Source organism: Rhinolophus sinicus, chromosome 15 (assembly GCF_057876585.1).
Source record: "Rhinolophus sinicus isolate RSI-liver-muscle chromosome 15, RSI-T2T, whole genome shotgun sequence".
NCBI classification, from domain to species: Eukaryota; Metazoa; Chordata; class Mammalia; order Chiroptera; family Rhinolophidae; genus Rhinolophus; species Rhinolophus sinicus.
This window is the reverse complement of record NC_142515.1, coordinates 48231681-48258756: the sequence shown is the minus strand read 5'-3', so window position 1 is coordinate 48258756 and position 27076 is coordinate 48231681. Positions and strand designations below refer to the sequence as shown.

Here is a 27076-nt window from a genome sequence, read left to right as displayed (position 1 = left end):
CCACTCGTGAGCAGCGGCCACTCTGCAGGCTGCTGGCCTCTCTGGCTCAGGGGTGGAGGAGTCAGAGTTCAGAGAGAGAACAGTCCTTAGCCACCTCCTAGTTCAACACCCTCTGGAGAAACTGAGGCAGAACCAGTGATCCCCAGTGGCAGGTGGGGAGATGGTTTGACCACAGCTCTGAGCCTCAGCCCCCATCTCTGAAGTGAGGCTGTATTCACAGCTGATGTGACACCCTCAGCCCAGGGTCCAGCCCTGAGTGAGTTGCACCTTGAAACCTTCCTGTCGTGATTACGTTTTGGGAACTGAGGGGCCAGAGACCGGATCTGGCCTTGGCCTTGCCCCTTTATATAGTGAGATGAAGCAACACAGAGGGGTTTGGGGTTCAGGAACTATCGAGAACTGTCCTGCCTCCAGCACTTACTGGCTTGGTGACGTCCAGCGCTTAGGCACTGTCAAAGAGAAACCAGAGCTGAACAATAGTTTAAAGCAAGAAAAATAAATTTTACTCAGGACTGTTGAGGCAAGAGAAAAGAGACCTCAGAATAGAACCTGGCTCAATTATAAATACAGTGTGGGCAATTGGGAATTTATAATAGAGGAGTGGAGGTTGGGGGATGTCAGTGGATAGAAAATTACTAAGAGGAAAACCATCATGGGTAAGGGAAGATTCTGGCTAAATGACTTCACAGGATTCTTGCTGAAGGCAGACCAGGGTGAGCAGACATCACCTAGCAGGTGGTGGCAGATAAGGAACCTGATTAGACGTACGAGGGTGATCACATACTGAGGGCGGAGGATTCTGGCTTATTACAAACACAATTCAACGGAGTACATTTTAAAGATCCTATTGTCTTTCTTCAACGATTCACGAACTGGGCAGTATCCAATCTAGCAGCTAGAAAGGAGCTCCAAGGAGCTGTACAGAATGAAAGACCGAGGCAGAGGGGAGTGGGAACAAGGAAGGTATTGCAGGCGAGAAAAGTGGGTTGGTTATCGCGAAGGTACTTTCTTTTAGGGGATGGCAGGGGTCCACCAGGCAGATGACCTCACTAGTGCCCATTGGGTGGTTCCTGATTGACTGGTTTTAGATTTCATTTCTGGGAGAGCTGAAACTGTAAGTTTAGTCTCAGTGTGGTGATGTGGGGCTTAGCATAAGCGACTCCATTTGGGGCCTGTTGTTAACAGGCTAAACCAACTTAGCAGGTTTCTGGCTAAAATGGACCATGAAAGATGAGCACGGAAATGCAAAATTCTGACCTGGTTGAAAAATTCAGGGAAGCCAGAGTAGAGTCAGTGAATCTTTGTCAGCACCGAGAACCTGAGGCTCAGTTTCCTCATCTGCAAAATGGGTCATTGTGAGGAACCATCCAGCGCAGGGTCTCAAATATCCGTCCCCAGAAGCAGCCTTCTTTGCCAGGCCCATGTAGACAAGGTACAGAAGCTCCCTGGGCCTCGATTTCCTTCTGCATCACATGGTGGTTGTAATACCCCGTGAAATGATTTTGCCTCTTAAAAGCCCAAAGCAGGGGGTATTCTTATACCGGCTGTCAGTGGCAGAGGGGGTGATGTCTGTCCCTCCTGCCCCCACCATTGACTGTGCTGTTGGCTGTGGCCATTGCAAGCTGCTGCTGGTGTGACAAAGATGAAGGTTCCATTTAGCCCTTTTCTTCCCAGCCATTATTAGCAGGGAGCATGGGGGCCCAGCTCCCATGGAAAGAGCCAAGAACTGCCATGGGCAGCCCCTACCTTCAGCCCCCACTCCGGGCCCAGTAAGGGGCAGGGAAGAGCTGAGGCTGGCAGCTACCTAATGGGACATTAGCAGACCAGTGAGCCCAGAACAAGGCAAAAGGAGGGGGGGGGGAACTGATATCAGTTGTTTTTGCTTTGCCTCCCCTCCCAGAAGCAATGTCTGCTCCTAACCCCACATTCTAGAAACAGACTTGTCGCTGTTGTTTTTGGCTACCCGAGCCTCCACGTTTGCCTTGGGCTCTGAGTCCTTCATTGCCACCTCGTGTCCTCTCATCTGTCATGTCGGTTCCTGCCGGCAGGACAGATGATGATCAGCCCCACAGCCACCCTGTAGCCAATCTTCTTGCTTGTGACCCAGCTCCCAGCCACCTCACAGCCTAGCAACTCCCCAGCTGCCCAGAATGTCTTTTTGTGCCCACCATGGTGTGTGCCAGGTATGGTGTTCTGCCCTTGGCACTCAACGTCAAAGACTCTGCCCTCAGGAGCTTAAGAGTTTCCTGTGCTCCCAGGACGTGCCAAGGGACTGGGCCTGTGGTCTGACGAACAGAGCCGGGCCCTCAGGGAGCCCAGAGCCAGGTCACCCCAAGGTGCTAAGGGAGGGCAGACTCCTGAGTAGGGGTTTGGTTGCCTGTTCACGGGGCCCAGGGAAGCCTACACATCGCTCCTCTCTGGTCTAATAAGCGAGGGTCCTCCATCTCAGCATCAGCCTGGCTGCCCAGTGGCTGGGTGATTGGGCCAAGTTGCTTCCTCCCCCTTCTGCCTCAGTTTCCTCAACTTCTTCCCAGCTCTGATGGTCTCTCTGCTATGATCTATGCTGCCCCACGCCAGCAATCCATGAAAATGAGTATCTCGAGGGCCCTTCCAGTTGGTACTCTCAGCTGAAGCCACGTCCAGGGCTTCTGACCGCCTGTGAGAGGTGGTGAGGGGCGTGGGACTTAACAGCACTTTCAGGAGACGTCTGAGGCTTGATACCGTTTTCCTTTCTACATGATCTTACGTCCAGGCATCTCCGTGGTGAAATCCAGCTGAGACGTTGTTGGCCAAGCTCTGTGTCTTCCTGCTCAGAAGTTAGGGCACGTCCTCTTGGATTGGGGTAGTGCTCAGCGAGTGTGCTCGGTGCAGGCACCAGACAATCAACGGGGAGCAGGGGCCCCTGCACTTGTGGAGTGTGTGTTGCTAGAGCACTGAGCAGGCATACTGCATACAGTTGTCTTACTGATTTCTCACTGCCTCCCTGTAAAGTAGGCAGAGTGACCCTCATTGTACAGGTCAGAAAGCTGAGGTTCAGAGATCCCGCCTAGGGCAACAGAGACACTGGAAAAGCCATTCTGATTATCTGACTGCAGAGCTTTGTTCAGCATCTTAGCCAACTCTGCCTGTCCAATGTTACATGAAGTGAAGGGTCTAGGAGTGTTTGCCTGAAGCATGTGGTGGTTACTGGGCTCCAAGTCTCAGAAGTGTTTTGTCGTGGACAAGAAGGGACACGTCTGTTCTGCACTGTGACCCAGAGCAGAACCAGGAGGCATGGAAGATTCTAGAACCAACCTGATAACATCTCCAGGAAACCTTTTCTCTCAGGGCAGATTAGCAAGGAAATACCTCTCATGGGCACCTCAGAGATTCTGTAATTCTGTGCCCCTGGCTTCTGTTGGAGGTGGAGTCCCTGGGCATTGAGAAGGAGCTGTTCCTGGGTGGGGAGCCCAGAGAGCTGTGAGCATCCTAGTCAGGGGAAGCCAGACACTCCTGGGTACCAGAGTGCCCTGCAGAAAGACTGTTTTCAATCTCCCATAACTAAGGGAACCCCTTAGAGGGTTCTCACAGTTGGTGGAGTGTATGCCAGGCTGGTGAGCCATGTGGGAGGTGGCATAAAGAGCACAGACCCTGGAGCCAGCAGGCCTGGCTTCATATCCTGGCTCCAGCACTTCCTACCTGTGTGACCTGGGGCAAGTTACTTAACCTCTCTGATCTTCATTTTCCTCATAAAATGGAGATAACAGTACTCCACTTACATGGCTATTGTGAGGATTAAAAAACTACATGTAAAGAGCTTAAATCAGCGAGCACTCAACACATGTTAGTTAAACAAAAAAACTATTATCCACAACAAAATGTGATCCAAAACTGAGATGCCGGAGACCCAAATCCTTGCAAACTCCCACCTTGCTAGGAACATCTTGGGCTGCAGTCTTGAGGAGAGGAGGCCCCTGGGAACTCCCCTGGGTGCTGAGTCACCTGGCAGTTCAGGTTGAAACCTTTGTTTGGGTTGCTTTCTCCCCTCCCATTCCCACCTGACCCAGCTGGCTGTGGACACTGGAGCTTGCTATGAACCAGCAGGCAGCAAACTGGGCAGGGCCCCAGCTCTGCCGTTTAATAGCTGTGTGCCCTTGAGTGTCAGTCTTTTCTGAGCCTCAGTTTCCTCATCCGTAAAGTGGGCAGAGGAGCATTTGTGCTGCTCTACCCCCATGGCTATGGGGAGGGTCAAATAATGGAAGTGCTTTATAAACTTGAGTGACATGCACATATGAGGAACTGTCCTGAGCTAGTGGCCTTCCATCCCTTCTTCCAGAGGAGCTAGGGGGTAGGTACACATTCCAGTTACCAAACTCAGAGGGGAGGAGTGTATCTGTCTTCAGGGGATGCAGTTGGGGCTCTTTCCAACAGCCCAGTGTGGGCGCTCCTCACCCCCTTCCAGGCACTGCCTACCTTTCACTGCAGAGCTCCAAGGCACGGGAAGGGAAGGACACTGCACAACCCTCACCGAAGTTTAGGGGCTCATTGTCCATCTGCCTGGACGTGGGGGTGGGAAAGTCCAGGCAGCCTCTTTGGGAAGCCCTGGGGCAGCAGGATGACTGGAGCTCCTAGTTGACTCAGCAGGAGTTCTAGACAGCAGTCAGATGAATGAAGTATCCATGTATATTCAACAGAGCAGTCAGCCCTGCTCCTGGGCGTACATCCAGAGACAGTGTCATGCTAGCCCTCAGGACAGATGGAGGCCACCCGGGTGTCCATCACTGACAGAGCAGCGAGATAGAATGTGGTGGGGACACAGGATCGGGGTCTGGGCAACAGTCAAAAGCAAACAGATTAGACATACAGGGAGCCTCGTGGGTGGATTGTAACACTGGGTTTGGTCATTAGCAGCATTAGTACCGGGCACCAATACCCTCCCTACTGAAAGGAAGCAGGACTTCCTGGTGGCTGATTCCACGGCTGGGGTGGTGAAGACTGGAGATGAGCCTTACTGGAAAATAAGGAAATGCATCCAAAAAGTGCCAGGGGCATGTTAAGAGTCAACTGGAGCCAGATCGAAGGGGCTCCCACTGATCAAAGATGGGACAATTTGAGCACCAAGGTAATGAACTACAATAATTAATTGTAAACCATTAGAAACATTGATAATAAATAGATACGTGAGCGAGAAGGGAAGGCTGGTGCGCAGAGGAATGCTGAGGAGTGCTGGAGTTGTAAAGTCATTTTATAACCACCATAAAGAACAGATCAGGCAACAATCATCGGTGGATGTTAACTCTAGGGGCGCTGGGTACTACACTTAGAGGAGAAGCAGAATATGTGCATGCTTTTAAAGTGTGCCCCCACATTTTGTCCATCATCCACTGATGGACAGTTGGCGGTTGTGATTAGTGCTGCTGTGAACCTTTGTGCACAAGTATTTGAGGGCCTGTTTGCAATTCTTTCAGTTCTACTCAGGAGTGGAATTGCTGGGATACATGGGGATTCTACGTTTAACTTTATTTTTAGGATGCTTTTCTGCCTGTGTTTGCAGTGCCCTGGTGGACCCTGATGGCCCCTCACCCGGGGCTGGGCGGCTGGGCACCAGGAGCTGAGCCCACGTGTGGTGGGGGATGGAGAGCGGCTCCTATCCTGTGCTCTGGTCTCCCAGGCAGACGAGCGTCGACATCTTCCTGCTCCATCATCCTTCTTCTCTGCCTGCTTGGCCCGGGCCCCCTAACCTGCCCTCTCTCCCCGACAGATGTGCCCGTGGAGAAGCTGGCCGCCATGCCCGCCTTGCGCAGCATCAACCTCCGCTGCAACCCGCTGAACGCCGAGGTGCGCGTCATCGCCCCCCCACTCATCAAGTTTGACATGCTCATGTCTCCGGAGGGCGCTCGGGCCCCCCCACCTTAGACCGCCCTCCTCATGCCCACCCAGCAAGGGACAGAGGCCACCTGGCCTGGCACCCTGAGGGGAGGGAGTCCCATGGGCCCATGAAGGCGAAGCTTGGGGGCTGGGGGTGGGTGGGCCGAACAGCATTTGGTGGGAAGGGGTGCAGAGGTCCAGGGTCGGTAGCTTAGAGCAGTAGTGGGCCCTGGAATGCCCAGGGGGAGAAGGCAAGGCAGGGGCTGGAGCCCAGACTCTGGCCTCTCACAGCTTCTGTGCAAACTTGGGCAGACCCCCACCCTCTCTGAGTCTTGTAATTTGGGGAGGGGGCGGTGGTGTGGGGCCTTTGTCACCTTTGGGCTCCTTGGAGGCTTTTTAGGAAACACATGCCTCCAAGTTACCTTCAGATCCTCGGGTACCTTCTGAGCCCGTGCCTGAGGATCGCTGAGCATTTTCTGGCCCCTGTGGGTTGAGGCCTTGTTTCTAGGGCTGAGAGCCAGTCACTCGCCCGAGAGGAATAGAAGACAACCTGCATCTATTTATTGCTTCCTAAGAAGTGACCTGACTGAGGCCTTTCACATGCCCCATTCTCAGCCCAGTGGGTCGCTGGATTGGCGGGAGCCTGAACTAGGAGTCGTGGGAATGCGGCAGAGAGTATGGCCTGACACTACAGCAGGGCTGACAACGTGTGTATAGGAGCCCAAGGACCGTTAGGCCAGGAAACTGGGGAGCAAATCAAAGTGGCTCTACCTTCCCTGGTAATTAAGAAATCTCTGGGGTAAGAAGTTCTGAGCACTCCATCCCTCCCTCAGGAGTGACCAGGTGTGCCTGGCATCACCCCTAGAGCCACAGAAGAGGTGGCCCAGAGAGAAGCAAAGCCATTTGCGCCTGTGCCACCCTCACCATAGTCTTCCGCTGGCAGCAATCTGGCTGCCTTGACATTGTTCCACCTGCAGACAGAAAGCACTGTGACAGGCCATTGGATCTGTAGCTGGCCAGCTCCCAGGCCACCCCCAAAAGCCCTGAGAACCTAGTCATTTCTAGGTCCTCCACAGAGTCAAGGGTGTGGCCAGGCAGTAGGGTGACCAGCCATCCCTGTTTGCTCTGGACGTGGGACTTTCAGTGCTGACATGGGCACAGCACCCAGCAAACAGAGACAACCGGCCGCTCTACCAGGAGAGGGCCGAGGGCTTTTTCTTCCTGACAACATCTGTGGTTTGGAGAACCCCTGACCGCTTGATCCCTCAGGCACCTACCTCCCACTTTCTTATCTGTGGAGCAAGCAGATCAGAGCCCACCTGGTCCAGACTTTTGTCTGGGAGAGACACCTGAGGCCCCAGGACTTGGCACGAGCCAGGCCACCCAAATCCGACATCCATGGACCAGTGGCCACTCTTCACTCCTAGAACTAAGCTGTTCAGAGCCCAAACCACCGCTCAGAGCAGAACCCTTTCTGAGCATGCTCTCCTTCCTTTCCCCTTCCCAAGCCCTGGGGCTGCCGCTGCCCAGGCCTCCCGTCTCTTGGCAAGAAACAGGCAGGTTGGTTGATCATTGATGTGTCACTGAGCACTTGGTGTCCCAAGAGATGCCTTGTTTATTCTGCTCATCTCCCAAGGCCTGGTTGGTCAAGCTCTGAGAATCGTGTTTTCAGGGTGCGGAGGCCACACAAGATCCCTAGGGCTACTGAGTTCGGCTGGGGGCAAGCAGGGGCTGCCGTTTAGCCCAAACTGGCCTGGCCCCGTTCACCCTGTGTCCTGGAATGGGGTTTCTCCTTGTTGTAGAAGGGGTGCACTTTCCTGATACACACAAAGGCATTTGTGGCCAGAGCCTTGCGACTCAGTATGGTCCATGGGCCGGCAACACTGGCATCCATAGGAGCTTGTTAGAAATACAGGACCCCACGCCCCACCCGAGACCTCTGAATCAGAACCTGCTCTCCAGAAGAGCCCCAGGTGATTCATACAAGCACATTACCTTTTGAGAAGCAAGGGCCTGGGGTGGCCCAGGGGACATCCTGAGAGTGGAGGGTGGAGGTCCTCAGCTTTCCCCCAGCACCACCAGGGCTGAGTCTGTGCCCCCCGAGACCCGTGGCCTCTTAGTTCTTTTCAGAGTCTGCGTGGCAATCCCAGTGAAGGCAGTGACTGGAAGTCACCAGGAGATGAGGGTTGGGTTTGCTTGGCCTTCTGGATCTGCCTTCCTGGTGAACTCCACATGCCAAGCTGCTGCTTCCCCGGGTCCTCACTTGAGGCCCTTTCGGGGGGTTGCTTCTGGAAGCTGTTTTCTACTCTGCTTGGAGAGTTTGCCCTGGCCTCTCTGGGAAAGCTTGGGCTGGCAGAGAAGCCCCAGATCAGAGCCCACAACGCGAGTGAGCCCTTAGCTTCAGTTGGCAATAAAGAATGCGTTGGTTTCACCTGCCTGTTTGGTGTTTGATTCTCACAGCACAGACCTCTCATAACTGGGTGTCAAACCCACCCACCTGCAAAGAGGAGGGGCTGCCCTCTTGTTGAAAGCTATCCTAGGCTGATACTCAGTATGCGTCACAGGTGGGCGCAGCTGCAGCCAAGAGGAACTGATGCATGCCCTAAAGCTGAGTTGCTGCTGGGCCACCAAATGTCAGCCCTGGGGAGACCCGGACACCTGGGAAAGGAGGAACGGGCCTGGTGTCCCCAGTTTTTCCCTTGCCGATGCTAGAAATGACAGCCTCAGTAATTCATTCCTGATGGTCTGTGGTTCTCACCCGGGTCGCTGGACCAACAGCACTGACATAACCATGGAGCTGGAGAGACTCGCAAACTCTCAGTCCCACCCCAGACCCACAGAATCAGACACTGGACGAGGGCCCAGCACTGTGGTAACAAGCCCTCCGGGTGTTCTGGTGCAAGTTAGACGCCCGCTCCTGGGTTTAAGGTTCAAGTCAGTTTTTGTTTTCTAAATCTGAAAGGCCAACCTGAGTTTGCCTTGGGTTTTAGGCCAATACTTCATTATTTTTATTTAACAAACACACAGAGCTTCGTGGTACCACGCAGTATCATGTTACAGATAGTAACTTATTTAATCCCCGTGACAATGCTAGCTAGCTCTGTGAGTTGGACAAATCCCTTTTCCTCTCTGGACCCATTTCCTGTCTGTGAAGTCAAAGGGCTGCACGGGGAGAACCTGGCCAAAGTCAGACATTAGTCAGAGGGGCAACTGGGATTCAAATCCAGGCCTTTTGACCAGAGTCCACATCTCTTAGAATTGGTGTCCGGCGCCCGGGAAGTGGTTTCCAAAAGGTCCCACCTAACCTGTAAGAGGACCCTGGACGGCCCCAGAGAGCTGCCCACTTTTCTCAAGAGGCTTCAACACCTTCCCAAAGACATGTTCTTCAGAATGCCGTGGAGATTGGCCTGAACCCCATCTTGAGCTAGAAGCCCTCACCATCACCACCCAGGGTGCAGGGCCCCAGCCAGAGGGCTGCAGTTCCTCAGCGTGCCCCGAACCCCTCCTCAGGAAGAAGCTCCTGATCCTGGGTTCTCCAGAGGGAAAGGTACATAGTCAGAGTGAGAAAGTTCTTGTAGTCCAAACCTCTCCCATTTTATAGATGGGTGCAGTGACGGGCCCAAGAATGTGCAGGGAGCTCGTGGCAGCGTCCACACAAAAGCCCAGGTTTCCTCGCTCCTGCCCTACGTCCCTCTGCAGCCCTCGATGAGTCTCGGTGTTAGGGAGCTTGTCTGCTTAGCACTCCTTGCCTCTCCTCCTTCACCGTGCTGCCCTAGTTGTGCTGTGGGAGTGATTCAGCCATTAGAACCCTCTGGTCATTTATAAACACTGATAACAACTCTGGATCGCCTTCCTTGGGGAGAGCTCACCAAGAAGCATTTTCAAGGAGGTTCTCCCCAGAAGCTGGCTGAGGGGAGGGAGGCATGCCTCCTGGCTCCCAGGAAGGCACTCTACCCTGGTCCAGACCTCAGCCTCTCTGCAGATCCCCTGGCCTCCCTCTTCAAGGAGACACTCCCTCCTCCCTCACCCCACTCCCACCACTAGAGAGATGCGGAAAACGCCAGCAGTGTGCTGGGCGGCGTCTGCTTCCCATGGGCCACATGGCCACCAGTCTGAGACCCCCTTCCCTTTCCCTGTGGAGTCTGAGCTTTCTCTAAATGGTGGCGCTGCCTGCCAGTGGCCCTCCTCATTCCAAAGACCTGCGTGCATTTCCAGCCAAGGAGAGAGACTGGGTTTCCCATTCTAATGGGATGATGGCTTTCCCACCGCTGGGGAGGAATCCCACAGGTCACTCTGCGGCTTCATGTCAATCCTCACAGGCACCTACAGCTCTCTGAGGCATCTCAGAACACAGCTCTGGTTCTGCTGAGAGGAGAAGGAGCTCTTGGAGAGACCAGCACAGGCCTCGCATTCCACCTGCATTCACGAAGGGCGTGTGACCAGGAAGGATGCCAGGGCATTAAAGCCCCTTGGAAGGCAATCCTTCAGTCATGCTACTGTTCCTTTTGACCTCCCTTACTGCCCCTCAGAAAGCCTGATTCCGGCGGCGCCACTCGGCTCCTCACTCCCAACAATGGCGGCTCCGAGCCCAAGCGGTGGCGGCTCTGGGGGTGGCGGCAGTGGCACCCTGGACCCCATAGGGTCCCCAGCGCCGGGCCACCCGGCCGTCAGCAGCATGCAGGGTAAACGCAAAGCACTGAGGTTGAATTCTGCAAATCCACCTTTCAAATCTACAGCAAGGTTTACTCTGAATCCTAATCCTACAGGAGTTCAAAACCCACACATGTGAATATTTCTGGTAATCAAATAAAAGTCTCAACTCAAGCAAAAAAAAAAAAAAAAAGAAAAGAAAAAGAAAGACTGATTCCAAGAAGATCACCTTCTACCTTCTCCCCCACTCTCTTTAGACCCATTTCCAAGCAGGTGCCCACATTGATTCCAGTGGCACAGGACACTCTTCTCCCTTCAAGGGCCTTTTCAATCCCACCGCCCTCCTGCCACCTGCTGATACCCAGTTTTTCAGATGGAAATCTGTTTCCAGGACGGTGGGGCTTTCTATGAAAAGACTCCCTAGGCCACAGGTGTTGGCAGTAGGGTGGTGGGGAGCAGCTCCCCTGAGGATGAGGGGCCAGGCCAAGGGCTTGGCTAGAATAGGAGCAGGAAGCCCTGAAGGGCAAGGAAGTGGTGGGGCTCCTCAAATGGACAGGTGTTGCATCTGTGCTCTGGATGGCTGTACCCATAGTTCCTCAGACACTCCCAGACGGACAAGCACAGTGAAGGCAGGCCGGGGTGGGAGGCTGCAGGGCCAGTGCCCAAGGAGCCCAGAGCAAGGTCCACCTCTCCTCCACTGTCCTGCCACGCAGTACTGGGTAAGGCGTGGTAAGCCTCAGGGACTTCACCTGCAGAATAGGAGCAATGGTGCCCTATTTGGTGGAAGGGCTCTGGCTCCAAGGTTTAGGGCTGGCAAGTACCCCAGCCTCCAGTACTCCCAGGTCAGGTGAACCTGGAAGAAGTCATGATATGCAATAGAGCATTACAGTGCCTCAGGATTCCTGGGAACCCCTATGGGGTAAGGAGGGGAGCGAGAGGAGGCACATTTTAAAATCTGCACGAAAAGACCTTTACCCAGTCTCTGTTTGGCCTCTACCTATACCTTTGGAGGTAAGGAAGGTCACTGTGTTATTGGCACTTGACTTTTAATCCTCACAGCAGCCTTGAAAAACAATCTTAAATCCCATTCTACAGATGGGGAAAACGAGGTTAAAGGGCTTAGGTGACTTACTCTGGTTCACACAGGTAATAAATAGTGGAGGAAGAACTCATGCCCAGGTCTCTCTCTCCATGGCACTGTTCTGCCTGCCCCTCAAAGGCTGGACACACTGAATTTGTTTTGTATGGTGTCACATGTACCTGGGCACTGTACAAACAACCATTTTGATGGTAGAAGGTAGAAGTCTATAGAAGAGGAGGCAGGAGGAAGAAAAAGGTGCTCTGTGATCCAGACCCACTCAAATAAAAAAGATGGGGAATGAGGGTAATTGACCACAAGCATAAGTTAATGCATGAAAATGATGTGGCTGCTAATGAAAGAAGAAAGGGAGGGGCGTAAAAAAAGGAGAAAAAACCCCAAGGTGAGAAAATGAGACGGAATTATTCAAAGCCTAGTGCCCAGATAAACACAGCTCATATTTATTGAGCACTTACTATGTGCCAGGCACTATTGTAAGTGCTTTACAATAAGGTGGATAGTATTATTATCCCTATTTTGTAGGTCAGGGGAAACTGAGGCACAAAGAGGTTATAAACCTTTTGTAAAGTCACAACAATAAATGTCAGTGCTAGGCTTTGCAAACTTTTCAGCAGTGTCATGAACTCTTCATTTGTCAAGGGGGCTTGATATGACCTGTCATAGTTCTGGATCTTGCCTATAAGGACTTCAAGAACTGTGAACACTTCCATAGGAAGATGGACTCAATACAGTAATGATATGAATAACTAACATTTATTGAGCACTTACTATGTGCCAGACACTATTCCAAGTGTTTTACAGAGAGTAATTCCTTTAATTTTCACAGCAACTCTAGGAGATAGATAACTATTATCAGCTCCATTTTATAGATGAAATGGAGGCAAGTCACAGGAAGAAGAAAAAGCCCAGAAAGAACTCCAGTGTTCTGCCTGCAGAAGGGCAGGCTTGAGAGGGTACCTGCCCTCCCTCCTGCTCTCTGAAGGGCTGTCCTCAGGCAAGAGAGAGTGATTTGAGGGCAGCAGTACCCATTGCTGGGCATTAGGATCAAGACAGGTCAGGGATGACTCAGTGACCTCTACGGCCTTTCCAGCTCTGTGACTCTGCCAGGCACTCAGGGCAGAGGAAGAGCTAGAGGGAAAGGAGACTAGGAAGAAGTCTGAGTGACCTGTTTCCCCAGAGTTCCCCTGAAATCCACTCCTGGCCTCCATTAAAGGAAGGAATGGGCCATTTTCTCTTTCATCTGCCTGGAACCTGAGATCTTCATTCATGTGATAGAAGTTGGTGGTGGTGGCTGTTGGGTGCCTGACAGGGGCTGGAATGGTGGAAGGGAGGTGGCCACACACCTAGCTGAAGGGAACCATTTATTGAGCATCTACTATGTGCTGGGCAGAAACTTTAACATCATCCCATTTACTCCCCTGAAAACCATTTCACAAATGCACAAACTGAGAGTCAGGTGATGGTAAGACACTTGCCCAAGGGTAAACCTCTGGTGAGGGCCTGGGCGGGTTAATTCCAGAGTCGGTGAGCATATATGGGACACGGCAGTCCCCACTCTTCTCGGAGAGCTCAGAGTTAATTGGAGCGCCCCCACTTCCCTACTTTAGTCCTCCTTTGTGTTCACCACTGCCTCTCATCCCCTTCTCAGGAGGGCCCCAGGGGCCTGGACACCAGGGTGGGGGACTGGGGGTCAGGAGAGGGTGGACCAAGGATGATGAATGGGATGTGGGGCACAGAGAGAAGGGTATGCAGTTATTGGACGTCGCTGCCGGGGCTACAGTGGGTAGTGGCGTGTGTCCCCCACTTGAGAGGGGAGCCCAGTACCTACCAAGGGCTCCGCAAGAGGGAGGAGGGTCCCGGATGCCCTCGCTGGGCAGGGCGCTGGGGCAGGGGGCGCTGCGGCAGGCAGAGGTGTGCCGGGTGCCATGGCGACGCCGCCGCGCTGGCCCCCTCCTTCCGGTCCGCCTGAGAGGCGCTGGGCAGCGGGCTGCGGGCTGCCGAACCCCGCCAGCAGAAGCGCTGCGCGGGCGCCTTCAGCCCTCGCCGCTGGCAGGCTGAGTTTGGACCCCGAGGGAAGCGACCCGGCGAAGGGCTGGGGCTGTGAGCGCATGCCCCCTGCCCGCCTCCGCGGGGCCGCGGACTTGATCCGTGGGGCTCAGAGGCAGGGGTGCAGACCCTGCAAGCCAGCGCCCGGGAGACTGCCCTTCTGTCCCTACCGACTCTGATGGGCCGCTATCTCCCTTCATCAGAGACTGTCCCGGAGCAGGAGGGAGTGGACAGCATGGAGGGTGAGTGACCTGGGGGCTGCGGCTAGGGGTGGGTGTGGATGGGGTACTGACTCAGGAGCAGTGAGCCGAGGGGAAGTAAGGGGTGTCTGATCACCGAGGGCTGTCCAGAGCCAGAACTCTGTGACTGTGTGTGTGTGTGTGTGTGTGTGTGTGTGTGCGCGCGTGTGCGTGTGCACGCGCGCGACAGAGACCCAGACACAGAGAGGGAGAGAGGAAGACCCCGAGTTCTATGTAGTGTGTGGATGTGTGTGTGTGAGAGAGAGAGAGACAGAGAGGGAGAGAAAGACCTGGGGTGCATGTGTCCCGTGAGCATAGCATGCTCCCCTGTGCCCGGCTGGGCCGGGGATCATCTGAAATCAGGTGAGGATAGTTTGGCTATTAGCTTTAGGAATTGCAACCAATTTTGCCTGTTTGAAGGGGAGGGAGTAGTGAGGGAGACAGAATTCTAGACCAGATCTCTTCCATGCAGAGAAAATGTGTCTCCCTGGGAAAAGAGAGAGAACTGTGGATTTGACCTCCAGGATATTTAGGGATAGTACCCCAGGCATAAGGCTGCTTGCTCTAGTCTTACCAAGTGAGAGTCCAAACCAGCCAGTGTGGGTGAGGAAACCACATTTAGGTTAAGAAACTGGTAGACAGAGGGCTGGTCCACTGGCTTGCTGGCTGTCTTTGGAGTAGTGCCTAAACCTCTCTGGTGCCACTGGTTACCCATCTGTTGAATGGAGAAACTTACATTCAGCTAGCTTCTCAGGATGGCTGTGAGGGAGAAATAAGCCAAGATGAGTTGAACAGATTCCTACTAATAACAGCTGGCTGCTGCAGGAGGTAATAAAATCCTGAAATTCCAAGCAACTAATTGTGAACATTGCTGGCAAGAAAGAAAAGAGTTTTCCAGAACATCTTGTGTGGCTGCACTTGTAGCTTTCTAGTGAGCTAGGGTTTGAAATCGCGCATGAGAGATGCAACGAGGATTGTACAGATGCAATGAAGATTGTATAACCCAAGATGGGTCTGGAAACTTGACAGGATGTGTAAGAGGGTGTGTGCAAAGCATTGAAGCCAGAGTGACCAGAAATCAGGGGAAATTAGGAAAGACAAAGCAATGAGCTTTCAAAGTCTCAGTAAGGGAACAAGAAGGAATCTACTCAGGGCCTGGGGCATGTGGTATAACCTTAACGCAGAAGAGAAGGTAGGCAGAGCAGGGCACAGGCAGTTTTACTTCAAATGGTAGAGCATAAGGAGGAAATTGAAACCCAAAATAGGTGGTAAGAAGAAGGAATCAAGCCACAAACAATCGAAGCCCAGACAAATGACATCCCAAAGACCTGGAGGCATTTGCAGATATGATCATTGCCTTAAAGGAAATTACAGAGAACGAAGTATGTGCCGGAAAACTGAAGAAGGAAACATGTCCTGTTTTCAAAAAGGAGGAAAATACAGATTTTTTAAAAACCAAACCTCTAAACTGCTAAGATTAATATTTATCTCTATTAAAATTCCAGAATAAATGATCAAACACATAGGAGACAATAAAGCAATCATACGTCTCAGAATTTTTTCAAAGGAGGCCATCCTGTACACCTGCAAAGATATCTATGAGAGCATTTTCATTGCAGTGCAAAACTGGAAACCCTCTAGATGTCCCTAAATTAAGTAAATTAAAGATCAGATACACCTGCAATGGCATACTGTGCAGACATTAAGAACTGTGCTTAGGATTTTTTTACTGGCATGAAAATATGTTCACTGCCTACTGTGAGGAATAAAAAAAGAACAGGTTTTAGAACACATGTGTCGTATGACCCCTTTATGCAACATTACATGGCTTATAATTGTGTATATATGTAAGATGTATGCAGAGAGTTGGTCACTAACATCTGTGTTTGGATTCTTCTGAAAGCATACCCTAAAACCAGGACTTGCGTACAAGGAGTTGATTGGGAAGTGATGCCTGGAAGTGGGAGTCCAGAGAGTGAAATGGGAGAGGGAGAAAAGGAGAGAAATGGGTACATTTATGAGCTGGTTTTAGCTGTGGGCAACTGGGGGTTCTAGCCCTCTGAGAAAAGTGCAAAATGCACCTGAGATTTGCCCCACATGAGGTGGCGAGCTGACTGCTGTTTGCTCTTCAATACTGGTTGAGGGTTGCCCCACTCCTGCACTTCTAGGTGGTTCCTGTTCATGGTTTTAAAGGAAGCAGAGAGAGCTCTGGGTGCAGGCTTGATGGAGTGCAGAAGTGCAAGGAACTGTCCACCCCATCTAGAATCTTTGGGCTGAGGGGATGCGACAGGAAGCATTATAAATGCATTGGCCACGGTATGGCTATTGTTTTATAATAAGCACATCGTTTTATGATAAGCATGTGATATTTTACAAAAACAAAATTTTTCGAAGAGAAAGAAAATAATGTAGTGCTCATTAGGAGCCAATATTTGTGCTCACTAAAAACAAATGAGGCTAACCCTACCAGATCTCTTTCAGACTGAGTCTCTGAGAGGTAGAAAGATGAATTATGGGATTTCAGTGGGACACTTTAGAGACCTTCCATGAAAGCCCTGTGAACTGGTGGAGAGACGTGGGAAGAAGGCTGTAGGACTGACAAAAGGCTTTTATTAAAGGCTAGAAGTCCCTCGAGCTCTGACTTTGGCATGGCATTAAATCATTTCTAAGAAAAATAAAAGGCAAGCTTATCAAATCTGTGGTTAAGAGCCATAACACCACACAGCAACAGGTTCAAGATTTAAGGGTTTTCTCAACATGCTGGAATGCTGGATCAAAACCAAGAAAACGAAATGTAAATAAATATAAGTGAAATGTGAAGTCATGAATTTAGGTTAAAAAAAATCAATTGCATACATTTCAAATGGGGGAGATATGGCTTGTATTCTTGAGGAAAATTACTGGGGGGGTTGGGGGGCACAAAATGGACTGAAAGTGAGGTGGACCGGGGAGAGGGTGGTGATCCTGGGGACAGGGGCTCATTCTTGTTCTGTTTGGCTCCAAGGGGCAGAACTGGGACAGGTGGGGGCAAGTGGCAGTAAGATAATTCAATTCTACATCAGGAAGAATTTTCTGTCACTTAGAACTGGCCTAGAAGGTGTCTCCTCACCCGTTATTATCCAGCTTGAGCAAGGGAGCTGACATGGGAAAAGAAAGGGGAATTCTTGGGTACCTGGATCAAAAATATGGCTGGGAAGGTTTCTGAGGGCCCAGAAGCCTTCTTCCAATACCTGTGGATGGACGCTGCCATCAGCGAGCTTCCTGCACGGTTGCTGGGGCCAGCCAGGCAGTAACGTCCATCAGGACTTCCCCCGGTCGGCCTTGGCTGTGCCGTTGTGCTGTGTGGTAAGTCAGTGGAGGACAGCAAATCAGATCCATTCTCTACCCCACTCCCAGCCTGACTTCAGTCTGGTGGCTTCCTTGGAGCCTCTGGCAGCCTCCACAGCTGCTGTCGGGCCTCAGAGCGGTGTGGCAGAGGGAGGCCCATAGGCTGGAAGGACGTACACTCACACTGGCTGGAGTGGGGTGTGTTGTGGAAAAGCAGCCCGAGCAGAGGACGTAGGTCACCAGAGAGAGGAGGTGGAGAAGAGTAAGTCTCCTGGTCTCCCTCTAGTCTAGGACACAGAAGCATCTTGGAGAGCCAGGTGGGTTCAGCCTTTCCGTGCCCGTGCAAATACTGCCAGAGTAACACTGTGCCCTGTTTTGTTTTTTCTTTTCCTTTTTTCTTTTGTGAAGCATTTCACTTGCCTATCCAGGTTGGTAGGTAGGCAGGGAGACAGCATCACCCCACCCCACCCCATTTAGCAGGTAATAAAACTGAGCTTAGGAGGCACAGTCCTTTGGTTCTGTGAGTCTCACACTGGAGCGCATATTGGAATCACCAGGAAGATGCATTAAAACAGAGATATACGGTGTTTCTCCAAAAATAAGACCTGGCCATACAATCAGCTCTAATGCGTCTTTTGGAGCAAAAATTAATATAAGACCCGGTCTTATGTTATATAAGACCGGGTATTAACTGGGTCTTATATTATAGTACAATAAGACCTGGTCTTATATTATAGTAAAATAAGACCCAGTCTTATATTATATAAGACCAGGTATTAACCAGGTCTCATATTATAGTAAAATAAGACCGGGCCTTATTTTAATTTTTGCTCCAAAAGATGCATTAGAGCTGATGGTCCGGCTAGGTCTTATTTTCCAGGAAACACTGTAGCTGGGTTTCTGGTTCCCTAGATCAGGGGTGAGTCCTGAGAATTTGCATTTCTAACAAGTTCCGGTCATGCTGCTGATTGGGGACCACACACTGAGAAGCCTTACGCCCCCACCTTCTCTTTGGCCCTGGGTTTTCAGTGGCTCAGGGCTCGGTGTCTGAGATCATCAGAGTGCCCTAGAGGGAAGCATTATTATATCTGAGACCTCCAGGAAGATCCCCCAGTAGGGGAATGGCTTAATTGGGTTCAGCGATTGAAATTTTCACACGCTGTAATGTATCCACAAGGGTACCAGGCAGATCCCAGAAAGGACAAGCCCAGGGTGTTAATGAGGTCTCCAGCTGCTGGCCTGGAGCCCATGTGGGGGGGAAGGCCTGCCTGCCTCCACCCCATCGCACCCCAGCCCAAGGGAGTTGCCAGGAATAGGAAGTTTTTCTTCCTTTAGAAAGATTAGTCTACAAGTCTGGAAACTGGCCTAAGCGTAGGGGCTGCTGCCCAGGCTTAACTGAGGGTCTAGAGATGGGCAGGGTCATTCCCAGACACTTGCCAGGGACAGACTTTGGAACATGAGCTCACTAAGCAGTTCTCTGAGGCTGAGTGAAAGGCAGTGGGGGAAACAGACTGGAGTCTAGCCAGGCAGTTTCTAGCATTTTCTTCTACCCATCCACACCCACAGAGTTCCCCAGGTCATGGGGACTCATTCAGAGTTGATTTTGAGGCTCAGCAAAGGTGAGCTGCCTGGGAAGGCTCCCAACAGGCCCTGTGATGGGGACTCTTTCTGGAGGACCCTGGAGAAGGCTGTCTAACATCAGCAATGCCAGTTTTGAGCAGGACACTGTCACCTGGTGTCAGGATCCATCTTTTTTTCTTTTTCCCCTTCATACCAATATTTATTCATTCAACACCTGATTGCCAAACCATTTCCTAGGGGCAGGCATTGACAAGAGGCTAGGAAGATGGCTGCCAACAAGACAGTGAAGGTCCCTGCTCTGTAGGAGCTGACTTTCAAGGGTGGGGGGGGAAATAAACCTGAAAACAAATGCAATATTGATAGATGGAAGTAAACAAACATGGTGCTGTGATAGATGATAGTGGGGCACCTATTTTAAATAGCGTGATCAGGTCAGGCTTCTCTGAGCAGACAACATTTAAGCGGGAGCTAAAAGAAGGAAAGAGGCAGAAGGAATAGGAAGAGATAAAGGCCTTGAGGCTGGAAAAAGCAAGAGTGTGTAGGAGCCATCACAAGATGGCCAGAGCATAATGGGGAGAGTGGCAGGGAGTGAGGCCAGAGAGATGGCGACAAGAGTCAGAAAATGCAGTAAAGAGTCTGGATTATATTTGAGATACAATGAGGGGTCTAGGCAATAATCGTTCGTAGCTGCTGCTGAAAACACTGGTGAAAAACTGAGAGGAAACTTGATAGTGGAGGGATCAGGCTGACATCTCCTGAGCCCACTGATCAAGCTTAGCATCAATAAAAGACCACTAGATGGCAAATTGGTGTGGCCATTATGGAAAATGGTGTGCACGTTCCTCAAAAAATTAAACATAGAACGACCTTATGACCCAGCAATTCCGCTTCTAGATATTGGATGAAATTCAAAACACTAATTTGAAAAGATATGTGCACCCCTATGTTCATTGCAGCATTATTTACAATAGCCACGATATGGAAGCAACCCAAGTGTCTATTAATAGACAATTGGATAAAGAAGATGTGGTACATATGTACAATGGAATAGTACTCTGCCATAAAAAAGGATAGAATCTTAACATTTGTGACAACATAGATGGACCTGGATGGTATTATGTTAAGTGAAATAAGTCAAACAGAGAAAGACAAATATCGTCACTTATATGTGGAATCTAAAGAACAAAATAAATGAACAAACAAACTTATAGATGCAGGGAACAAGCTGATAGTTGCCTGATGGGAGGGGGGTTAGCAGACGGGATAAAAAAGGTGAAAGGATTAAGAAGACAATTGGTAGTTACAAAATAGTCATGAGGATGTAAAGTAAAGCAGAGAGCATATAGTCAATAATATGGTAATAACTATATAGTGCTAGACTACTAGTCTAGTCAAGGGGATAACTTTGTAAATTATATAAATGTCTTTCTACTATGCCACACACCTGCAATGAATATAAAATAATATTGAATGTCAACTATAACTGAAAAATTAGAAAGGTGGAGGGACTAGGTAAAGGGGAATAAGAGGTCCAAATTTCCAGGTATAAAACAAATAAGTCATGGGGATGTAATGTACAGCATGGGGAATATAGCCCATAATATTGTGATAGCGTGGTACGGTGTCAGATGGTTGCTGGACTTATCACGGTGATCACTTCTTTAGGTATGTAAATGTTGAATGACTATGGTGTAGACCTGAAACTAATATAATATTGTCTCAGCTACATTTTAATAAAAATCTTTTTTTAAAAAAGAGAGACCACCGGACAATCTGATTAAGCTTCTATATCTATGAGTTACAGGAAATCCAAGGGACAGAAAGTGGCACATGGAAGATGACATCACGAGGGAGCAATCAGCAAAATCCAGTCTGCGAGAAATTCTACAGAAAAATGACCCAGTGGTTTATATGACAAATAAATTGTAGTGGGTAAAGAAGCAGAGTGGGAACCTAGAAACTAAAAGAGATTTAGGAGCCACACAATGAAATGCAATGTGGAGATGGTGGTAGATTTTATAATGGACCTTAATGAATCATAGGCCTTGTGTCCACACACTTTTTTTTTTATTAGTTTCAGGTGTACAAAACAATGTAATAGACATTTACACCCCTCACAAAGTGATAACTTCCCTCCCCCAATTTATTGCCCCTCTGACATCGTATATAGCTGTTACAATTCCATTGACTCTATTCCCTATGCTGTACTCCATATCCTGTGACTATATGTATATTAAATTATAGTTGACATTCATTGTTATTCAGCTTCAGCCTCAGGTGTACAGTGTAGTGTTCAGGCATCTACACTGTCCGTGAAGTGGTCTCCCTAATAAGACAAGTGTCCATCTGACACCCTACAAAATCTTTACAACATTATTGATTATATTCCCCAAACTGACTTTCATATCCCTGTGGCAATCTTGTGGTTACCAATTGTGCTTTCTAATCCCCTCACCTTCTCCCTTATCCCTACCCCACCTCTCATCTAGCGAACCTCAGTTTTTCCTCTATGTCTCTGAGATTGTTTCTGATTAGTTTGTTCACTTATTCTATTCTTTAGATTCCACATATAAGTGAGATCATATGGTATTTGTCTTTTTCCGTCTGACTCATTTCACTTATCATAATGTTCTCTAGGTCCATCCGTATCATTGCAAATGGTAAGATTTCATTGTTCCTTATGGCCCAGTAATACTCCATTGTATAAACATACCACAGTTTCTTAATCCAGTCGTCTACCGATGGGCATTTTGATTGTTTCCATGTCTTGGCTATTGTGAATAGTGCTGCAATAAACAGGGGTGCATGGATTTTTTTCAAATTAGCATCTTGGATCTCTCTGGATAGATACCTAAGAGTAGAGTTGCTGGGTCATAAGGTAGTTTCATTTCCAATTTTTTGAGGTACCGCCATACTGATTTCCATAGTGGCTGTACCAATCTGCAATCCCACCAACAGTGCACAAGGGTTCCCTTTTCTCTACATCCTCGCCAGCACTTGTTGTTTGTTGATTTATTGATGATTGCCATTCTGACCGGAGTGAGGTAGTATTTCGTTGTGGTTTTTATTTGCATTTCTCTAATGATTAGGGACGTTGAGCATTTTTTCATATGTCTGTTGGCTGTCTGTTTGTCCTCTTCAGAAAAGTGTTGCTTCAGATCCTCTGCTCATTTTTTAATTGGATTGTTTGTTTTTTGGTGTTGAGTTGAATGAGTTTTTATAAATTTTGGATATTAACCCCTTGTCAGATGTGTCATCACACACTTTTTGCATTGTAATATTGCTATTCTTCCTATCAAAAGGTGGAAACCATTTCTCCTCTGTCATGAATCTGGGCTGACCTCGTGACTTGCCTTGGCCAACAGAATGTGGCATAAGTGATGATGTGAGCCTAGATCTTAAGAAGCATGTAGCTTTTTCTCTTGCTGTCTTGGAACTCTGAGACCGCCACGCTGTGAAGAAGCCCAGTCTAGCCTCCTGGGGGATGAGAGGCCATCTGGAGGAGAACCGAGACACCCCAGCCAGTAGCCAGCACTACACACCAGCCACGTGAAGCAGCTCATCTTGGGCCTTCCAGCTCCACTGAGCCATCTGATGACCACAGCTGCATGAGTGATCCCAAGAGAAACCTGCAGAACGACCACCCAGGTTGCCAAGCCACAGTGTGGCACCACTAAATTTTGGAGCGATTTGTCACATGATAATAGGTAATGGAAACAGAAATCTTATGTGGATCCTCAAACAAACCAATTATTGTAAAAATTATGTAACAATCAGGGAATCTTGAGTGCTGGATGCTGGATAATTGATAATATTATAACATAATTGTTAATTTTGTTAGGTGTGATAATGATACTGTGGTTATGTTTTGTTGGGTTTTTTTGAGTCCTACTTTTTAGATATATAAATTGAAATTCTTTTTTTAAATTTATTGGGGTGACAATTGTTAGTAAAATTACATAGATTTCAGGTGTACAATTCTGTATTACATCATCTATAAATCCCATTGTGTGTTCACCACCCAGAGTCAGTTCTTCCATCACCATATATTTGATCCCCCTTACCCTCATCTCTCACCCCCCACCCCCCTCACCCTCTGGTGACCACTAAACTATTGTCTGTGTCTATGAGTTTCTTAAATTAAAAAAATAAAAAATAAAAAAAATGAGAAAAAGGCAAACATACTATAAGAAATATGAACAAGAACACGAACAATTTGTAATAGAATAAAGTATATAATCTGTAAATATAATTATTAAAATATTTTTAAATTTGAAAAAAAAAAATTGAAATATTTATGGATGAAAGGAAGTCATATGATATTCACTTCAAAATAATCCAGAGAGTGGGGAGTATAGGGAAACGAGATTGGCCTTGAGTTGATAATTGTTGGAGGTGGGTGATGTACACACGGGGTTCTTTATACTCTTCTCTCTTGTGATGTCACTAAACGACATACTCTTGTATGTGTTTACTATAACGTTCTCTTTTGTACATGTTTGACCTTTTCCATATTAAAATGGAGATGCGTGGGTGCAGGTGGACACGGCTGGAGGGCCTAAGCACGGGACCGTGGTCGCCTCCTCTCACTGTGTCCTGAAAGCTTCCAGCTTCTCCACCTCTGCCAGCAGGCCCTCCACAGCCCCTGTGCCACCTGCTGGTGCCTGTGGCCCCACTTGTGCCAGCTCATCGGGTCTGCTCCCCCCAGACTCTCTTTATTCTCCAGGTCCCAAGCCTCCGGTGGGCCTCCAGGCTGGTGACTAAGCTCTGGATGGGACAGAAGACTCCTCGAAGACTCTTCACCTCCTGGCACGGGCCACATTCCATCCCAGAGGAAGGCAAGAGGAGAGTTTACAAGATAATATTATGAGACCCTACATCGAAAGACTTCCCAGCAGAGCTGTGTTTAGACACTGAGCTGCTCCCTTCCGAACGTGGCTGGAGAAACACACACTGAAACCTGGGACTGAGTCAGACACACAGAGCAGGGCCAACTCTGCTGCATACTCTTGTACCACTCTGAGCAAGTCATGGAACCCCTGTGATCCCAGTTCTCCCATTTCAAATGGTGCAAATACCTAACCTGTTTACCTCCTAGTGGGAGGGTTAGATAAAATAATAGATATGGAAATGCTTTGTTAAATGCTGTGCAAATGAAGCAGCTGATCCCCACAATGGAAGGGGGTGCACCATAGGTGGTAGCCTTGGCTTTGGATGGTTTCTGGTGAATTTAATGTGTGCCTTTGCTCCTTTGTCCTAGTTCAGGTCCCCTTTCATTCTCCTTTTCCCCGACTGCTTTCTTGCCTTTCCCAACTAAAGTTCCGTGGAGGAGAGGATGTGGAAGGACATCAAAGATCTTGGGAGTGTAACAGTCAGGGTCTCAGAAGAAAACAGGTGATACACTCAGAAAGTGTGTAACTGAAGAGAGTTTAACAGAAGGGAAGGTCTACAGGGGGGAAAGGGAGGGCAAGAGAACCAACGAGGGCTGGTGAAGCCACCTGGGACTGGCCCTCACAGGAAGCAGTGTCAGTGTGGTCCAAAAGCTCGAGTCATGAAGAGGAGACCTAGCAGGAGCTGTGCCCGTAAGATAGCCCCACGGGCAGAACTGGGCCAGGCAGGGAGTGAGGCAGGAGGTGAATACCCTGACCTCTTTCTTCTCTAGTCCTTCCGTCTCCTTCAGTGCCTCCATTGACTGAACCTAGTCAGCAAACCAGAGGGCAAGGCGCCTGGGTGATGTGGTCCTTAGAGGTCAGGCTCTGGGGCAGAGAGCAGGGCTGAGAAGGATGGAGCCTAGGTGGGGCAGAGGAGGGTTACGTTTACATGGAGAATGGCCAACATTGGGAGATGAGTCATGCACAGGACAGGGTGGGAGGTGTGAGCTCAGGGTGGCTGTGGGGGGCAAGTTTTGGATCCGTGCATCCATTGACAATTGGAGTTGAGCACATGATCAGGGTTTGGAGCACAGAAGGATCTCACCCATGGTGAGAAGTCAGTCATCTCTTCTTTGTCTAGCATCCTGACCCATATGTTCCTTTGCTCCTAGGGGCGCCCTCCCAGCCTTCCAACAGCAGCTGGCCCCCAAACCAGAATGGGAGTCACACCGAGGCCACCCCGGCCGCAAACCTCACCTTCTCTTCCTACTACCAGCACTCCTCGCCAGTGGCAGCCATGTTCATCGTGGCCTACGTGCTCATCTTCCTCCTCTGCATGGTGGGCAACAGCCTGGTCTGTTTCATCGTGCTCAAGAACCGGCACATGCGCACTGTCACCAACATATTCATTCTCAACCTCGCCATCAGTGACCTGCTGGTGGGCATCTTCTGCATGCCCACCACCCTTGTGGACAACCTCATCACAGGTGAGGGCAGCCCGTGGCGGCCGAGGGAGCACCGTCCCCAGAATCACTGCTGGCCTGCTCTCTCGGCCAACATGCCATCATCTCAAACTCTCAAGGCAGTGTGATGGCACAGGGATTAGATACTAGGTACAATGAATTAGCCATTTTCTTTGTTCCAGCATTGTGTGACTTAACTCTTCCTGCATTATCTGAACTAATCCTCACAACAGTCCAGTGAAGCATATATTATTATTATTATCCCCAGTTTAGCAATAAAGAAACTGATGCTCAGAGTGATTAAGGGACAGATAGTTACACAGCTAAGTGTCGAGTCCCACATTCTCACACCCATATCTAACAGCTATACCATTCAGTCTTACTCTCCCAGGTATCTTGCACGGGAAGAACTAGAACCAGTGGGAAGGAGTGGGAAGGAGGCAGGTTTTTTCTGAATAAGGACCTAAAAATACACTCATTTGTGCTGTTCTCCAACAAAAGACAGTTCTGTCCTATAGGTAGCGAACTTCCTGTCACTGGGAGTGCCTACGTAAGGACGGGCTGGCCATTTAGCAGGGATTTGGGAGAGGGATTCAAGCAGGACTAGACTACCTGACCTCTGGATTCCTGCCTGGTAGTCCTGCAAGTGTCAGAAAGACCCCCCCTGTCATCTACTCTCTCCCGTTTCAGAATAAGGCTCCGCAGACCCTGGGACTCTGGATTTCCTGAGCTGTGGAGACCCCTAGAGGTCTGAGCCTGCAGCTTCTGAGCTCAGAGCCCCATTTGGAGTTATTTAACCTGACTTGGGGCAGGGGAGTCACAGCCTGAGTTTCTATAGGTTCTAGGACCCAGGAAGTGGAAGCAGGGCAGTTAGTTTCCCCTCGGGTATACTGATGGAACCTTTGATTACTGCTGAATGCCGGGTTCTTTCAGGGCTGCTGATAAATTGCATCCTTCTTCCCAGCATACCTAGACAGATACATAGGCATGCATGCACACACATACAGGCGCGTGCGTGCGTACACACACACACACACACACACACACACACACCAGTTAACAATGATATGATCACTAGTTGGTTAAAGTGGTTTTGCCAGTCCATTTCAAATGCTTAAAATTTTTAAATTGCTTGAATAGATAACATATCTACATGGTTCAATAGTCAAAAGCTCCCAAAGATAGCCAGTGAAAAATCTCTCCACCCAGTCCTCTGGTCTCTCAGCTCCTTTCCTAGGAGGGAACCAATCTTGCCAGTTTCTTGTGTCCCTTTCCAAACATATTTTATACAAGTACAAGCAAATTAAGGAAAAGCTAGCTTTTCAGTCAGTTCTGCACCTTTACCTTTTCTTTGCTTAAAAATATAGTATATATGTTATAAATAGGATTCATTAAAATTAATTTACATGAAGTTATTTGATTCTTTTTACAACTGCTTAGAATTACATTGTATGGGTGTGCTACAGTTTATTTAACCAGTCTGTTTTTGATGTGTATTTAGAAGTTTTCTAATAGAATGTTTCACTATAAAATAAAACTGCATATGGCTTTTCCCTTCCCTTCCCTTCCCTCCCCTTCCCTTCCCTTCCCCTCCCTTCCCCCTTCTTTCCCATCCCCCTTCCACCTTCCCCTTCCGCTTTCTTCTCCCTCCTTCCCACCTTCCCCCCCTTTCTTTTGGAACACAGGTACAAATGGTTGAATTATTCACATCCACAGGTCATGGCAGAGTGACTTCACTCTGCTTGAAGCCTCATGTTTATTTTTTATTTATTCATTCCTTTCGATACCCCTGCCTCACTCCAAATCCCCTTCCTCATAGGCAAACATTCTATTAAGTGTCATGTGTGTCTTTTGGTTTGTATGCATTCTTACAGACTGTACATTGGGCTGGGTGGATCCAAATCTCATGGAAGGAAATCATTGGCTGGTAATAAAGATTGTCTCTCCAATAGG

General features: G+C 49.3%; 2 protein-coding genes across 4 annotated transcripts in view; both read left to right on the top strand.

The window, feature by feature from the left end:
• Positions 1–8278, top strand: part of LRRC20 (leucine rich repeat containing 20) — a 73312-nt gene extending 65034 nt beyond the window's left edge. For all 3 annotated transcript variants that reach the window (XM_074339541.2, XM_019712462.3, XM_074339540.2), the window contains one exon: positions 5741–8278. In XM_074339541.2, coding sequence (XP_074195642.1) covers positions 5741–5895 — 155 coding nt within the window. In that variant the 3' untranslated portion in view covers positions 5896–8278. The remainder of the gene's footprint in view (positions 1–5740) is intronic.
• Positions 8279–13539: 5261 nt separating this feature from the next.
• NPFFR1 (neuropeptide FF receptor 1) overlaps positions 13540–27076 on the top strand; it is a 29529-nt gene continuing 15992 nt past the window's right edge. Inside the window, exons 1-2 of the mRNA XM_019712420.3 lie at positions 13540–13884; positions 24833–25147. Of these exons, the coding sequence (XP_019567979.3) occupies positions 13821–13884; positions 24833–25147 (379 nt within the window). The 5' untranslated portion in view covers positions 13540–13820. The remainder of the gene's footprint in view (positions 13885–24832; positions 25148–27076) is intronic.